General features: G+C 41.6%; 3 protein-coding genes across 9 annotated transcripts in view; 2 read left to right on the forward strand and 1 right to left on the reverse strand.

Moving 5' to 3' along the window:
* Positions 1-1,821: 1,821 nt before the first annotated feature.
* On the reverse strand, positions 1,822-5,804 carry LOC133961494 (tetratricopeptide repeat protein 9A). The gene is made up of 3 exons (XM_062396619.1): positions 5,138-5,804; positions 4,424-4,606; positions 1,822-2,932 (listed from the first exon to the last, which is right to left on the reverse strand). The coding sequence occupies exons 1-3, from the start codon at positions 5,634-5,636 to the stop codon at positions 2,850-2,852; spliced, it is 765 nt and encodes a 254-aa protein (XP_062252603.1). The 5' UTR covers positions 5,637-5,804; the 3' UTR covers positions 1,822-2,849.
* A 1,715-nt stretch (positions 5,805-7,519) lies between these two features.
* On the forward strand, positions 7,520-10,749 carry med6 (mediator complex subunit 6). Its single transcript, XM_062398091.1, has 8 exons — positions 7,520-7,630; positions 8,223-8,382; positions 8,577-8,668; positions 9,035-9,117; positions 9,236-9,344; positions 9,533-9,648; positions 9,741-9,768; positions 9,904-10,749. Exons 1-8 carry the CDS (start codon positions 7,609-7,611, stop codon positions 10,032-10,034), a joined length of 741 nt encoding a protein of 246 aa, XP_062254075.1. The 5' UTR covers positions 7,520-7,608; the 3' UTR covers positions 10,035-10,749.
* Positions 10,750-11,934: 1,185 nt separating this feature from the next.
* Positions 11,935-17,283, forward strand: part of pcnx1 (pecanex 1) — a 32,568-nt gene continuing 27,219 nt past the window's right edge. For 3 of the 7 annotated variants that reach the window (XM_062397124.1, XM_062397125.1, XM_062397126.1), the window contains exons 1-3: positions 11,935-12,424; positions 14,181-14,395; positions 16,564-16,669. In XM_062397124.1, coding sequence (XP_062253108.1) covers positions 12,272-12,424; positions 14,181-14,395; positions 16,564-16,669 — 474 coding nt within the window. In that variant the 5' untranslated portion in view covers positions 11,935-12,271. The remainder of the gene's footprint in view (positions 12,425-14,180; positions 14,396-16,563; positions 16,670-17,283) is intronic. The other 4 variants (XM_062397120.1, XM_062397121.1, XM_062397122.1 and 1 more) reach the window with 2 other exon arrangements.

The following is a 17,283-nucleotide window of genomic DNA, read 5'->3' on the forward strand; positions in this document are numbered from 1 at the left end:
TTTGTCTGTAAAGGCCCCATGTGATTGGGTTTGAATCTGGACCTTCTGTGCTCGTAGCCGATGAATCCCTGTTTTGTACCGAGCACCTGTCATCAAAAAGAAGGAATGTCACTTGAGTTTGAACTGTACTGAGGGCGTCGCATTAGATCAGTATATTAAAGAACTCATTAATTATTTTGTGGCCCCGCTAGAGGAGCTCGTTCGGGGCCCCGAGCCGCCAGTTGAGAAACGTCTCTCCATAACGGGGAACAAAGGGAGCTTTTGTATTTATAACTCTGTAAATTGTTGAAAAGTGTGATTTAAGTTATGTCAACGACAAACTGCATGAGTGTTGAATGGCACGCGGGTGAAACAGGCCCTGGTGGCATGTGAAACTTCATTACTGATTATTTGTATTGATTTATTTATTTAATTGTATTTATTGGTTAATTTATCTGATGGTTTATTTTTATATTTGATTTTATTTGCCTTTATTTATGACACCTGTTAATGTTCTTCATGAATGTTTTTTTGTGTATTGTTTTGAGCATTTGCAGTTTATGTTAATTTTGAATTAAATTCTGTTTTTTCTTCTACTAGGCTTTTCCAATTACCTCTGCAAAGGGTGCAAGTAGTGTCAGTCCAACTACAGAACTAGAGCTGAAGGGATGGATTGTTCATTGATCGAAATTAGTTGTAATGTTGAAATAATTTGGAAGTAAAAATGCCAAACATACCCCAGTGTGAGATTCTCAATTTTGAGAATATGCTGCTTATCGTTTCTTTATTTGACAGCAAACTGGATTTCTGGTTTTGAACTATTGTTTCACGAAATGTTCATGATAATAAGTTGAGTATTTCTTACTCAATAGTTGATCAATCGAAAGAAGAATTGACAAATGAGTCATAGAAAGGGTATTTTATCAAGATGAATGGATGGAAACTGGCTTCTGCATCAGTTTTCATTTTGTTTCCACACTCTATTTGTCTGTCTGGATTAAATATTTCAAAAATATTTTTGTTTGAACCTGCTAGACTGTGAAATTCCCATATATTTAAGGATAATTCCTATACATAAACTTTAAGCTAGCAGGTAAAGAAGCCGATTGATCATCAGATATTTAAATATGAACCGAGGTCAGAGTCTGATGTCATTGCCTGTTTCTCCTCTTTTAATCTCAAATGTCAAATGACCTCTCAGCCTGAAGGACGGCCTCCTCTGTGATCTGACGTGTCTCTGTCTCAAGTGGGACCTGGTGGACATGTCCATGTGAACGCTGTCTGTGTAGCATGTGATTGTGCTCAACACAGTGTTGCAGCTGAAGGTGTTAGTTGAAACCAAGCTGTATTGCCAATGTGTCTGAACTGTTACCACGAATAAGCTGATCTTACTGACGGACATTGTGGAGGTTGGAAATAATACTGATATTGCCGGACGTGTATTTGCACTGGAACACACTGATTTGAGTAAAATCATAGTAAACAAGCCAATGGGTTCTCGTGTTCTTTCATAAACCTGTTTACGTAGTTAATTGAGGACTACGAGAGTAGTTGTGGTTTTAATCACATGGGGCTCCAGTTGCAACGTCCGACTGGGATCAAAAATACCGAGCACCGAGTTTTAATTTAACACAACATAAACTGGTTGAAGCATTTTGCATCAACAGAACTTCATATTTCCATCATTAGCCTGTGGAGAACAAACTAAAAAGTGAGTGAATATGTTATTCACAGCCTCGATTCATTTCTTTCTTTACTCAGACATTCTGCATAAATCTATTTTAGCTTTGAGGAAAATCTGAGTCAAAAAATATAAGAAAATGAAGCTTCAGCACAACAAAAATCAATCAATAAACACATTTATTACACACATACCTTTACAGTAAACATACAGTATTTGTTGGTACAGTAAATGCTGTGAATGAAGTGCTTTGTTTTGGCGTTAATAAACACAACTAGCTGACCCCTCCATAACACTTTCTTGTGATCTCTGTCAAGTAGCCTATTTACATTTTGTGATATGTCTCTTTAAGCTTGTACTGCAATTAGCAACCGTGTGCTCCTGATGTCTGAACCATCGCATTTCATGTTAAAACCCTACTTTGTGAAAGCACCATTTGTTAAGATATATTCTAAGTATCAAAAGGAATCTTGATCTTTATAATATTTTCAAAATCAAAGTACGTTGACAGAGGCGGAAGTGGTTGTTGCTCACTAACTCTGTGCCATTCGAAAGACATCTTGTGCGAGGGCAGGTGCTAATTTACAGTTCTCGCCCACAGACCTGCTGGATCCCCCACCCCCCACCCCCCTATAGGCCGTGTTGCTCCTGTCTGTATCACAAGTGTTGGCCTGTATGTGCAATGTTTGGACTGGCAGTGCATCAGTTTGTAATGGTTAAAACATAATCCCGATGGATTCATTCTAGATCCATTCGGTGCTGTGGACGAGAGAGTTCAACACACTGCAGATTAAAAAGGCAAATAGAAACAACACATGCAAATTAAGAAAAACCAGAAAAGACTTCAATACATTTTTAACATTTTAAGGGTTCCTTGGAAATGTTTCCAGTGTCACTCTCGCTATTTGCAGGGCGTTTCTGTATTTGCACTCTTGATTTGCAAGTCTTGTTTCTATTTGCATGTGTTTTATTAATCCGCAGTGTGTTGAGCTCTCTCGGCCACCGTAGTTTGATGGTGTCGAGACAAAAACTCAATATCTGGTACAATTTTTTTTGTTTTTTTAAATGCTTCAAGCACACATTGGTGAAGTTCAATCACAAAGCTGGCAACCGGATGTTGTGCAAAGCAAAAGCAACACAGTCGGGCTTTAAATGCACGATGGCCGAGAAGCCATCAGACACCGAGTGCTTATGTGGCCTCTTTCTTTTCCCTTTGGGCGCTCCGGCGAATCTTCATCTCTGTCAGCTGGATGTAGCGGATGGCATTGGTGTCTGGAAAAACAAAGACAGGAAAAAGATTTATTTCCTGCTCAGAGAGGAAATGTTGCACCAATTTGGTCGTAAATCCTCTAAAACAGAACTTAGAATGACGTGAAAGAGTGGATATGTAGGAAATAAGCTGTATTTTGTCTGGACACGGAGCCTCTTGCATTTTTAGCTCATCCTGTGCGAAATGGTCTTTTAGAACCAACAACGGAAAGCAATCAAATTATCAATTGGATGAAACATTTATAAATATGCAGTTACTGGACATTTTTACGACAACAGCAAAGCACTTGCAAAGATATTAACAAGCTGCAGCTCTGTGCTGGAGAAGGGGCCCAAAGCCTTGAGTTTGAGTTTGAGTATGAAATAATTTATCGTTTTCCCAAGGCGATTAATTCCACCTTCACACTTGAAGATTTATGTCAATAAGTCCTTCCCCATCTCTCTAAATAAAGAGTCTATCACTGATCCTCCAGAAGGACGTGCATGCCCTGAAGTACTGCTAAAGAGACTTCATCACAAACTTTGTTATTTAAATCGATGTAAAGTAACACAATCAAAGTGACAAACATCGTTAAATTGGGTGCTCAATCACTGTGATTCCCAGAATGAAACATTAGGGCCCCTGAGCGGTTCCTAATAGATTTATTATCACTCTCCAGATGTTACAGCAGAACAAGAAACTACGAAATTCAATATGTTGAAGGTAATATCATGGTTTGAAATAACTGTTTATTATTTGTCTGCATTACCCTGCAAGTGTTTCTCTCCATCAATCGTTCCCTGATTGTGTGAGATTAGACTCCAATTTCGGTTTAATACATGTATTCTTTGTTCACGTGTGGACATTAAAGGTTCAGTGTGTAGAATCTAGTGACATCTAGTGGTGAGGTTTAACGTTGCAGCTGAATACCCCTCACCTCACCCTTCCCTTCCAAACATGGAAAAGAACCTTTGGTGGACTTAGGTTTTTAGTGTCCCCAGTTCAAATTTATGTTAAAAAGATGGCGGCCTCCATAGAGGTGACCTGCTCCTGATGTAAATATAAAGTATTTAACATAAAAGGCTCATTATAGGGTAAAGAAAACAACGATGAAACACATTAGCGAAAACATCACTAGGATTATTTTGTATTCTATTTGTGCCTATACATCCTTTTCACTTTCAATCTGCTGCAGAATCCAAATCTGGTGCAGTCCTCCTGTTTATTCCAGCTCCTTCATCTCACTATCCACAAACCAGATTAATGGGAATTCATGGTTTGACACTAGTAGAGGTGGATTGGCTGGTCGACTGCTTTTGTCCAGACTGAAATATCTCAACACCTACTACATTGTCTGATTTTAAGGTTTTAATCCAGCTGTTATCTGAGTGTCCTCGACATAGAAACATCTGGAGCCCCTGGGTTACAGCTGTGCATGTTTGCCGTGGAAGATGACAATCAGTGCATTGCGGTCAAGGGGACTATTGAGACACAGCAGCTCTGTGGGTCCTGACCTGATGGCTCCTGTTTGTGTGACTCCTTCAGGTAGTACAGGGCCTTCTGGAAGTCTCCCAGGTGGTAGTAGGCCACTCCGGAGCGGTAGAGAGCCTTGAAGTTCTTCCCTTCCTTGTAAAGCACTTTCAAACAGTATTCTTTCACTCGCTCGTAGTTCACCAGCTCCATTTGCAAAAGACAGGCTATGGACAGAGGAAAAGACAATTCAGCAAAGACACTGGTAACACTGCAAGAGCCAATGTTTGGATTTCAATTATAAAGCAGGATTACTGATGTTTTTACCACAATAATAAATAACTAATAATGGTTCATTTGGCAGGATTTGAATAATAATAGTGGATATTAAAAAAGAAAGAGGGACGGTGGAGTAAGCCTACGAATGACTCATGCTCTTCATGAATCATGCATGAGCTCTGGAGTATCCCTGTATTATTTCTGTAATGTGTGTGTGTGTATTTGTGTGTATGTGTGCATGTCTATCTATAGTTATGAGGGCCAATTTTGGTTCAAATACCATCATTGTGAGGACATTTTGGCTGTTTTTATTTTAGGTTAGGGTAAGGCGTTTAGTTGTGATGGTTAAGATTTTGGGTAAGGTTCTAGGGAATGTATTATGTCAATGTGTGTGTGTGTGTGTGTGTGTGTGTGTGTGTGTGTGTGTGTGTGCGTGTGCGTGTGCGTGTGTGTGTGTGTGTGTGTGTGTGTAACCTCACCTGCCAGGCTGTTGTAGCACTCCAGCTCGGCGTTCTCCATGGCCCCCTTCTGCTCGTCCGTGAGGGTGCTGGACTTGCTGAAGGTCGGCAGGAGGGGGGACGGCGGCTTGGAGCCGGTGTCCGGGTCTCCCAGCACCCTGCACAGCCCCTTGATCTCCAGCAGAGCGCGGTGGTACTTGCCGATCGCCTCCCGGTACTTCTTATCCTTGTAGCACTGGGTGCCCTGGCACTTGAAGTCCAGCGCGCGCCTCACGACGTCCGAGGGCTCGTTGTGAGACGGCTGCTTCCACATCGAGCCACCATGATGCCTCTGCTGGAGCTGCTGCTGCTGGTGTCTGGCATCTTTAGTCCGGCTGCTGCTGCTGCTACTGCCGCTGCTGCTGCTGGGAGGCTGCGCGCACGGCTGGAGCCTCGGGGAGCCGCCGCCGCTGCCGCTGTCGGCCCGGCTGCCTCTGCCGCCCTCCATCCTGCCGTCGTGCCCGGCCGGGATCACGCTCATTTCGACGGGTATCACTGTGCGTTAGAATCCGAGCTGAGCTCTCGCTGGAGGCTGCTTCACTGCATCCTCTCGACCACAGAGTCGCGTCTTCGCCTCGCTGGTGTCGCAGCTACGTCTCCTCTGTGCGCAACCGTGAGCGATGCGCGCTGGAGCCTCTTCTCGTATTTGTGCCTGTGACGCGCCGATTGGTCGATAACCGCGCAGACGTCGCTCCCGCTGCGCTCATCCAGCAGGAAGAGCACAGTTCAGATTTAATTATCTGTTTATTCGGAGATAATCTCATCGTCCGTCTGCACACGCTGTTCCATGTGAAAGGCTTGCTTTGATGTATTTTTGGGGATCCATTTTGGGGGGGATTTTCCCAGCTGGGAAATAGTCCTGCCTCAATATTTCAATATATTCTGTGTTACTGTGTTCCGTTATAATACTATTTCATTATTTTTTTTTAAACAGTCATAGTTGTCATCTATCTATCTATCTATCTATCTATCTATCTATCTATCTATCTATCTATCTATCTATCTATCTATCTATCTATCTATCTATCTATCTATCTATCTATCTATCTATCCACCTATCTATCTATCTATCTATCTATCTATCTATCTATCTATCTATCTATCTATCTATCTATCTATCTATCTATCTATCTATCTGTCTATCTATCTATCTATCTATCTATCTATCTATCTATCTATCTATCTATCTGTCTATCCATCCATCCATCCATCCATCCATCCATCCATCCATCCATCCATCCATCCACCCATCCACCCACCTATCTATCTATCTATCTAGATGAATGGAGATCATGTCTTTCTTGTTTTCTGCTCAGCCACAACAGTCACACTCATGATGGGCTGTAGCCTCTAATGCAGCATGATGTCATTCATGTGTGTGCAGGGTCAAAATGGTGAGACCTGTCAGTACTTGTCAGGGGTCGGGGGGAGGCAGCCAGGTGATGATTCAGGTCGCCCACTTTGCTCAGACACGACAGCTCCTCATTTTGACTGTTGTTTTATCAACATGGCTGAATGTGTGTGAGCTTGTTTACCCACTGAGCTCCTATCCATCTGTTCTGCCACACTCACAGGGCAGTGACCTCAGCTGTCTGGGTGTGTCTCTGGAATTTCAGCGCTCTGGAGGAACTGCTGCTCAAAACTAAAAGACCATGGAGCATGAGGGCTATTAAATGTGACTGGTTGCATAATGCTGCGTCATTTCTTTGGGTTCCAGATAGAGATTTGCTGTCAAGAAAGATTCCCACATGCTCAAATAAAACATTTCCTTATTACAATCCAGTTTAATGATTTCTATGAAATGAACAAGATTTACCATTTGATTTAGTCAAAGACATCGTAAATGAAAATGTACGTGGTGAGAATAGTTAGAGGTACGGAGATCATTTACTTCAGTAAAAGTACAAATAGCAAAATGTTGATGTTCATTAAATGTAAAAGTAATGCATTCAAAGTTATGTTAAAAAAAAAGGCTCACATGTTTAATCAGTGACTAAAGTATTCAATGGCCCCTCTGTGTATAATAATATTGTGAATGTCGTAACATTGGTACTGATTAATTCTTGTATACACAGTTCAAATGTAACATGAGGTGCAGATAAATTATAAATATTTTAAACCGAGCTGCAACGAACAAATAGATAAATTATTGACTAATATCTGTTTTCTTAATTAATCAGCCAAATAAGAAAATACATTCATAGATAATGGAAATATAATAGGTCCATTACATTTACCTACGGCCGACAATAACAATACTTGTGTTTCATTCAACCTCATTTCTAAACTCAAAAAATAAAAAATAAGACTATAATGAATATTGTATTATTATGTATTGTGTCTTTTCTACTTTTATTTATAGAAATGCACTCACCATTAAGTATACGTCATCAAACTGTCACCTAAAGCAGGAGAATCATGACGTCATCTTCGTGAGACGCTTTGTTGTCATCATGTCGGCGGTGGATTTCAGAGGTAGAGAAATCTGACTTTTAGGGTTTGTTAGAAATAATGTGACCGTTTTTTTTCCACGTAATGATATTTAACAAGTTAATGTTACTTGTTATATTTTAACCTTTTACATAAAACTGTTGACAATTCTCCGTCGGTAGCTTCCATGTGAGTGCTAAGCTAGAAGCTAACTTTAGTCAGAGCTCCGTTAGTTTTACAAACAAAATGAAGTTGTTATTAAATACAGAGTCATTTCATTCACACTGACCGGTCCGGTTCTGCCATTGGTGGGTAGTTGGTAATAACTGATGGTTAACTAGTCGTCAGTGGTGGCTTGTCCGAGGTGAACAGAGAGAAAACAACTCAACGCTAACTCACATTTTATTTACAAACACTAACATAACATAACACATAAATAAATCAATAACCACTAATATCCAAGCAAGCTAAATAAACTCTGGATATTCGTTAAACACTAATTTAAGCAGGTTTTTAATCATGATTCCAAAAAGTCAGTCATACCTTCAAATTTCAGGTTGTGATGATGAAGATGATGTATAAACGGAACTTCCTCCAGTCCAGAACATCACATTAACTATATCGTTCGGTTTTGCAGACAACCTTCTGGGGATCTCCTGGGTGGACAGCGGCTGGGTGCCCATTCTCAATCCTGGCAATGTGCTGGACTATTTCTCTGAGAGGAGCAACCCCTTCTACGACCGGACCTGCAACAACGAGGTCGTGAAGATGCAGCGGCTCACTCTGGAACATCTAAAGTAAGTTCATCTTTTACATGTGTCATAAATACAAATAAAACAAGTAGTAAAGGCGGTAATCTGAGTACTGCATGTAATGCCAGCAAGCAGTTGCTGATCAAGTTACAAAAATACATATTCAGTAGAAAACTGCAGAGTTGTAATGTGACATTTGAGAAACTAAAAGCAAATAATATTGTGTCTGTCATTTTCAGTCAGATGGTGGGAGTGGAGTACATTCTTCTTCATGCTCAGGAGCCAATTCTTTACATAATCCGCAAACAGCAGAGGCAGTCGCCAACACAGGGTGAGCAGTGCAGCATCGGAGTAAAGTGGAAATAAAGAATTAAACTGTGGCAAGTAGATGAGTCAGGGGACAACGGGCACGAGAAATAAAAGAAGAAATAATGAAATTGAACATTGTCTGAACAAATGAGTCCTTTCTATCAATATCAATCGACATGAAGGAGGTCACTGTTAACAAAATACTGTGTCTGGAGTACGCTTGCAATGATTCTAGAAGATTTAACATTTAGAACTGCTATTTCTGTTTGAATTAATGCCATTGATAGATTTGTGATTCTTCATTAACATTAATGACTGACAGAAAAATGAACAAATGTTCTGATGAAAGGTCTAACATCCTCCCCTGCTGTATGTTTTCATCCTCCAGTGATACCTTTCTCTGACTACTACATCATAGCAGGAGTCGTGTATCAGGCCCCAGACCTGGGAACAGTGATCAGCTCCAGAGCGGTGAGGGTTTATAAAATGATCATATTAAGTGACCTTGGAAGAGGGAAGGAGAGGATACTGGTGTGTGTGGGATCGTTTGTGGTTTTACTGTGAGTGACGCGAATTGTATTTCTTTTAGCTGTCTGCAGTCCATGGAATCCAGTCAGCATTTGATGAAGCCATGTCATATTGCCGCTACCACCCGTCCAAAGGATACTGGTGGCACTTTAAGGACCAGGAGGAGCGAGGTGAAGTTTCACCATTAAAACTATTTTTAGTTTTGACATCTTTATGGTTCTGCTATTGACAGAGGAATAGATTCTGTCACAGAATCACAGATTGAATCCAGAGCTATGACGACGCTCTAATGACACTAGTTGTTATTTTCGGACGATGACTTATTCCACACCTTGATTGAAAAAATGCTTTATTACAGAAAAAAACAAACCTAAGTCAAAGAAGAAGGAGGAACAGAGTTCATTGTTTCAGAGGCACCGTGTAGACACACTCCTTTTGGATCTCAGGTCCAAATTCCCACCAACATTTTACCAGGTACAGTTACCCTGACTCTAAACAGCTGTTGATCATTCATCATAATGTGATGGGATCCAGGTAATAATTTGGTTTCCTTTGTGTAATTTCAGCCTAAGCCTGGTGAGAAGCCAATTCCAGGTATGATCCTAAAGTCATTATAAAGTGTATACTTCAATGCTTGTGTAAGGTTTTATTGTAGAAGTAGTCGAGATTGATTTCCAGTATCCACAAATTCCACGATTTTTCCCATAGAGGTGTGTTGTTTTGTTGCAGTTGAGGTGAAAAAGGAGCCTGAACCTCCTGCAGAAACTGTAAAACAAGAGGAGAGGGAACCGGCCACAAAGTCCTCCGCCACAGCTCCACCCAGCAAACCTCCTCCCGAGAAGAGAGCAAGGCTCCAGTGACGGCTACACCATCATCGTACTGCGTGAAGATGGAGCAATCCAGTGAAACGTCCAATAGCGCAAGCTCAAAAAAAAAGATAACGATTACTTCTGTTCCCATTCGAAACTGGACGATGGTTTACCACTTCGCCCATTTGATCAGTTTACAGCGTACTGAGAAAAAACTGGCACAAAAAAAAGGTGTCAGTTGCTTCCCTCGGTGCCAGGACTACTTGTACTACTTCTACTTAACCTTAGTCTTGTATACTTGATAGGTTTGACGTCACAGACCATTCAGGCAGCTGCACTACGAACAGGGGGTGTACTGTTTGATGTCAGCAGGCGTTTCACAGGGGATGAGGTTTTATTGGCGATAAGCTGATATCATTGGTGTCAGTTTACTGCTGACATCAGCTTAATGTTTCTGTTGTAGTGACTTCAGAGAACAGTTTAATTTCCATTTTCTGCTTCCCAGCGGGATGTGTCACGATGCATCAGCTCATCTGAAAGACAAGAAGCTCCTTAAACCCGTCGCCTCTTTAATTGCAAATCCTTTCATCTGTTCTTGAGAGAAATATTCTACTTTCTTGTGTTTTTGTATTAAAATGAATCAGCTCTTGTATCCCTGTGTGTTTAATTGATGAAAAGTATTTTTTTGTTGTGGATACATCTACCTCTGACTCTACATGACACCTCATTACTCTGTTTGCAGATGGAAATAAAAGCATTAAGTTTATTCCCTGCTCTTATCCCACTTTGGTACATGTGTAAACCAATAAAATGTGATAATTTTCAGTGGTGAAATGTACTGTGTATAAGTACAATTTAAAGGCACCTCTACTTTAACTATTTCAGTTTCAGTTTCGTTAATCCAATTAAACTTGAACATGGATTGTCTTATACAAATTTCTTTCACTGGAATTTGAGATTACCACAACATTTTTTATTTGATTTATTTATTATATATATTCTCTTTGGGTTTACCCATCTCTGTGAAGGCAACATTTACAATGGGAGGGTTTGTCCAGCAGGTGTCAACATTTGTTCACATTTGGTCCTGTCGTCCCAATATAACGTTATTTCACACATATGTTTATCACAGTTGAGTCAGTTGAGGTCAAACACGAACTTTAATACATTTTTGTACAATATATACTATATGGAGCACAGGTAAAACATATATTTATAGATGAAGGAAGCAAGCTTAGTATATGGCAATTATTAATTAAACATTCAGTGTGTACGATTTAGGTGAAACAGATCTATTTGCAGAACTTGAAAATAAAATAATCCTAGGGATGTTTTTACTAATTACCTAATTTGTATGAATTGGTGTTTTCTTCAAACTACAATTGTCCTTTTGTATTTAAATACTTTATATTTACATCGGAAGTGGCTCCTCTTTACGAAGGCTGCCATGTTTTTTACACTAACTCAGACTCGATAAACTATACACCTTTTGAGTTTTAAACAGCTGCATCATGAAACCTCACCACTAGATGTCACTAAATTCTACACTATGAACCTTTAATAACTGAGCTTTTCTTACTCGTTGTCGAATGTGTAAATGTGTTTGATTATATTTCTCTCATCACTAATAATACTAGTTTCTCTTTATTTAGTTTCAATTGTTTGTAAAATGTTTCTTTTATGTTGTGTAGATGTACGAAATGAATGAACGCATGAACAGTCGCTCAGAGAAGATGTATTTTCACAAAGACACGGACACACAAATGAAATTGGGTGGATCATAATGTTATTCTTTATCTTTTTTTTACATATATACATATAAATCATATAATTAAAAGATATTCAAAGTTTTAACATCCTTTTAATTGGATTACATATTGTTCAACATCTTTCTGGGGGAAATAAAACAGGATCTTTTTTTGGCCAATAACAATTTGAAATTTTTTTTTTTTTTTTTATCATATCTTCTTTCAACAAAACCAAATTCCCACATTTACCCCACCATAATAAATGATCGATGGTATTTTATTTTCTCGCCGCTTCCTTGCTACCGTTTGGCGAAGCCGCGAAGAAGAAACGGCCTCTCGCAGGGCGTGGTGGGATAGCAGTCTCCTTGCTGGAGGACTGGAAACGCTGGCTGGCTGCAGAGAAGATGGCTGCACGGGGGATTTTCAGGCCAGTGTCTGGGAGCAGAGCGGCGTTTGTCACGTCCTCCGGCCGCTAGCCGAGCGTGTCAGCCCGGCCGCGTTGCCCGCTCGGTTCTCGTTGGAGCCGGGGATCGAACCACCATGGGGTCGCAGACCCTCCAGATCCTCAGGCAGGGGGTCTGGGCTTCGATCACAGGCGGGTGGTACTACGACCCGGACCAGAACACATTCGTCAACGCTCTGCACCTCTACACCTGGCTGTTCCTGCTATGCTTCCCCTTCACCCTCTACATGGTGAGCCTCGCTCTTCCTCCATCGCTTCGTTATCTTCCATTCGTCGTTAACTGTCTTTATTTGTCCTCATCCTCCCCCCCCCCCCCCCCCCAACAATCCAACTGTCCGCTCCGTTAGCTGCCACCGGATACTTAACGGTCCTGCGTCTCTGTCTATTATCTGGAGCGATGCGAAACGTCTCTGTAAACTAACGGGACTCGATCTTTTAGAAACGCAGCATCAACAGAACCCGGTGCTGGTCCGGTTCTCCAGGAGATGCGCCTCCTCCAGGTGCTCGGCAGGGAACAGACTCCCCCCCCCCTCGAATAGCCTGTTATTGTAAAAGTGCACCATCAATCAACTAGATTGGACCAGGGAGCTCTTATGTGGAGATTCCCCGTGCTTACGGTTAAAATCGGTCGGGCTATTAACAGGGGCACTGAGTTAATTCTCTCTTTCTCTCCCCCCCCCCCCCCATCCACCTCTCCTCTGTTGTCGTCTTGTGTTGCTTGTGATTTGTGCTTTCACCAGTTTTGTGAAGGGGAAGCTGCCAGCTGTGGCTGGAGGAGCACAGCTGGCTGCAGGGGGACGGAAGTGAAGACTGAAGACATCACTGAGGAACCAAGTTTGTTCCCTACATTCGTCACTTGGGGCTTTTTTAGGTTTTGTTTGGTTTGTTTGCTCTCTAGAGGAGAAGCTCTGTGTTTACTTCTGTCCTCTAAACCGCCTGGAAAGGTCTTCAATCACACAGACACACACACACACACACACAGATCACTGGCAGTCCACCTCTGCATGTGACTTGTGGCCCGGCTGTCTAAATCCAGATGTGCTCCACAGATGCCACCTCTGTCCATGTCCTCATGTCATTGTCTGCTCAGCATTTACTCACCTTCTATATTCGGAGGATGTCGGATGTTTCATATCGGTTTGTGGTTTCCGTTCTATTCCGGGAGTGGAATATGTTATGTCGGTCAGGTCTGTGGTTCATGTCGAGCCACAGGTTTAAAAAACTGCAGACAGATGCGGGGGGGGGGGGGGGTTCAAGGACATGAGAGACACAGCAGCTCAGACACCTTGTTGTGGGACACACAGATGCCCGGGGACAGCCTTTGTCCCTCTTTCTAAATGCGAGGCTGAAAATCTGAAGGCAGCAGTTCTCACACGGCCGATCCGCAGCTTAAATAATTGGTGCAATAATGTGTTAAGCTGCAGGTTCGATTCCAGCAAAGCACCGGGGCAGCGGTTAGAGATTTAACTCATGATCAATTAATCCGCTGGCTGCTGTTTTCATTCATGTGATTAATTGTTTAATCCTTGAAGCATTAAAACATTAGCCGAGCTAATGATGAAGCTTTTTTAAATGTCTTCCCCCAAACGGCCAAATACTCAGTTTAGATGACAAATAAAAGCTTTTGAGAGGTTGATATCATACTTGCTTGAAGAAATTAGCTGCCATTCCTTATCTATACTGCTGATCCTGTGGTGGGGGGGCAGCTGGACTCAATCCTAGCTCAAATTGTGGGAGTGTTCACTCTCAGATTCACAGCTCGGAACAATTAATCTAACCCCGTGAGAGAACGTCCTTCACTGAGACATTAATCTGTCAACCTGTTGTCATTTGGGATAAATAAGTGAGTAAGAAGAACAGCCTTTTGAAACTGGGACACCAGGCAATCTATTTCCTAAATATGAATTACAGCCTAATAAACCCATCAATCTGTTCCCTCTACAATATCGTATATAAACAAATGTCCTCTTCTTTGTCTGATCCCAGGCCCTGCCGCCGACCATGGTGATCGTGGGAATCTACTGTGGTGTGATCGCTGCCATGTTCCTGCTGCTGAAGACGGTGAATTACCGCCTCCATCATGCCCTGGATGAGGGGGAGGTGGTGGAACACCAGGCCAAGGAGAGTCAGGGCAGCAGAGGCGGCACTGAGGGGGCTAATGATGGAGGCATCACTCGTCGGGAGGACAGCAACGGCCCGGGGTGAGTTCATGTCTTGTCTCACAGACCAATAGTGCATCTGATATCTGGAGACGTGTGACTCAGCTGCTGAGACGATGAGGTATTCCGAGAGGACCGTGCTTCCTGAGCAGTGATCTCATGGAGCGTGGTCACGGAAGGGAATCTAACAGTTAAAGGTTTAATCTGGAGCTGAGGTCAAAGGTCATGCTGTCCGCTGGTGAAATGTCAAAGGACACAGGCTGCGACCAGGAAAATCAATATGTTGCTTTAAAAAGCTTCAAGATGTGAGAAGTCACGCGGAGCTGTAGCAGCAGCTGTAACGATGGTGACAGCCACTTTCCTCAGGTCTGATCATGGAAACATACTTTTCATGTAGTCGAAGGCATTTAGTTATTTACGTGTTAAAACACATTTCATATGGTTGATGTGTTAAAGGAGTGTTGATGTCGAGCATTGTTTTAAAATACGACACAAGATCCCCGTCTGCCTTCGACACTGAACGCTGTTCTCTGTAGATTGTTCACTGCTAAGCAAACAGAAGCATTGTTTACATTCAGGGTTTCTCACCATAACACAAACTGCGTATCTTCGAGGACTTACAGATGAATTTCCTTTTCCCACAAAGTATTCTCTGGCCTCTCGCTGTGCTTCATGAAGCGGTACCACCTCCTGTAAACGATCGACAAGAATGTACATCGTGTTGCTCGCTTTCGTTTATTTCCTCCACAAAAACAAACAAACACTGAGCCCACTCACAAAACATTGATCCAGAACACATCAACAAATTAAATGTCCTTTTGTGTTGTAGGTGTGCTCTCTGCCCAAGATGCTATTGTTGTCTTTTATCTCTGTGTTTACTGTGTCCGTACCAGTGCGTGTGTAGACCCATTGATATGAGCTCAGACCATTACATGACACAACTTGCTTGACCTTTTTCCTGAACAGTTTCCTTTTATAGAGCAGTTGATGCAATTGGGATTACTGCCATGGCGTAAATATATGTAAATAGTTTATTCACTGTATTAGAGTTATTTATCAGCTAGAAATGCTTGCGAAAAATATACTTAAAAAGAGAAATATTTATATTCTGATTGGACAACTCTGCTTAGTTGTCTTGATTTGACTAAAATATTCTTAATGGACAAATATATATAATTCAATATGTGACCCATTTTTCATAAAAGACTCATCAGTAGAAGGTGAATGTGCTAATGATACCTTAATAATGATAATTCATGAGCACATTTGTATGATGGTCATGTTTAGTGGGCTCATTGCTTTGCTGGGCTCAGCTGGCTCCTGTTTCAAAGAACTAAATTTAACAATATCTCAACATTGACAGCTGATGATAAATTATACAAGTTGAAAAAGTGATTCACATTGATCATGTCATGTACTGTAACATATCACAAAGTATGAAACAGGGCTGTACCCCAACTGTGAATACCAGTGTCTCTCTCTCTCTTTATTTTTTTTTTATAGTTAAACTCTTTTTCAGAAGGAACAAAAGTCAGTGAGGTTGTTTGGTTTTACTGCCCAGGACTCGGAGAGGTGACTCATGTACACATTCCAGCGGGAGCGCTTAGCAGGACACTGGGGGGAAAGGCAACAAGAAAAAATGAGAGCTCTCAACCACAGCAGCAGCTTTGCCCACACATCTGGAGTTACATTCCAGGTTGTTTGAGTTTACAGTAGAGCAGAGCAGAGTCGATCAAGGTGTTTTTGGCCCCTCGTCCTATTGGTCCAGTCTCCTTTCATCGGAGTTTCGTGACGTAATGCATTACTCGGGGCCGTTTGTGTTGTGGTTTGATCCATTACGAAACGTTTTTTTGGCCAAAGGAAATGATTTATACACATTCCCTGGCAAGTCGTTTGTTTCAACATACCAACTGGTTAAACAAGCACGTCCGGGCTAAATATAGGCTCGGGGAGAAAATCGAAATGGATGCTTACATCTGTTTTTGGTCCTTCACTTGAGTTTCAATCTCCATATAAAGGATGTAAAATACAACTATGTTTAATAAAGTTTCATGATGTGAATTTCCTTGAGAGTATCAGCGATCTGAGCAGGATGAACGTCACATGTTGCTCTGAACCAATCGTTTATTAATTCAGATTTGAGGGAGTGAATGCACTGTGTCTGTGCTGCTAATACAAGTGTGTGTTTGTGTGTGTGTGTGTGTGTCCAGGGACCCTGGAGGGGGTATTGAGATGGCAGAGTTCATCAGGCAGGAGACTCCGCCAGTGGACTGCAGTTCCAGGAACTCCTATATCGGGATGGAGTCTAACCAGCAGGTAAGCAGAGCAGTGGTTTGCTGCAGCCTGCAAACTAAACTGGGCTGAATATAATATGATCCGGATTGAGACTCAACCACATCCCCATCCTTCTTTTTTAGACAGAGTAGGTAAATATAGCTGAATATATTACAAGTAATCTCGTTCTTTCATTTAGAATAAAATATAGCAAGAAGCCCATTTAACCAAACAGTAAATCTTCTCTCTACAAAGTCACCTTCTGTGTTTTTGTGTCCAAAATGTGTTGACCTGATAGCATTTACCTCATGTCATTCCCTTCCTCTCCCTGTCTCTCTCTACTGCCACCATTTAATAATGGAGGTAACAACCTACTCCAGAGGTGCTCTGTGGAACGTCTTTGTAAACAAACAAAAGTCATGATCTACATCCAGTGTTACTCGACTTTAACCTGTGGCTCGATCCTTATTGAACTGTGTTTACTTCCTCTTTTAACCCCCTGTCAAAGCTGATTTTCTTTAATGTTTTAACACTGTTAGCATCCGTGTTTACTAGCAGCATTTTCGCCATTTCAACGCAGTGTTTTCCATTAATTATCTTGACCCTTGATCTCTAGCTATGTGTTTTGCTCCATCATGAGGAAGATATAAAACATA

This window comes from Platichthys flesus, chromosome 10, assembly GCF_949316205.1.
Source record: "Platichthys flesus chromosome 10, fPlaFle2.1, whole genome shotgun sequence".
NCBI classification, from domain to species: Eukaryota; Metazoa; Chordata; class Actinopteri; order Pleuronectiformes; family Pleuronectidae; genus Platichthys; species Platichthys flesus.

Excerpts from the sequence above, each read along its gene's own strand:
- LOC133961494 (XM_062396619.1), bottom strand. The coding sequence starts at position 5,636 with ATGAGCGTGATCCCGGCCGGGCACGACGGCAGGATGGAGGGCGGCAGA. Across the intron at positions 4,607-5,137 it reads GTGCTACAACAGCCTGGCAG|CCTGTCTTTTGCAAATGGAG; the intron begins GTGAGGTTACAC and ends CTCTGTCCATAG. Across the intron at positions 2,933-4,423 it reads ACACAAACAGGAGCCATCAG|ACACCAATGCCATCCGCTAC; the intron begins GTCAGGACCCAC and ends TTGTTTTTCCAG.
- med6 (XM_062398091.1), top strand. The coding sequence starts at position 7,609 with ATGTCGGCGGTGGATTTCAGAG. Across the intron at positions 9,649-9,740 it reads TCCCACCAACATTTTACCAG|CCTAAGCCTGGTGAGAAGCC; the intron begins GTACAGTTACCC and ends GTGTAATTTCAG. Across the intron at positions 9,769-9,903 it reads TGGTGAGAAGCCAATTCCAG|TTGAGGTGAAAAAGGAGCCT; the intron begins GTATGATCCTAA and ends GTTTTGTTGCAG.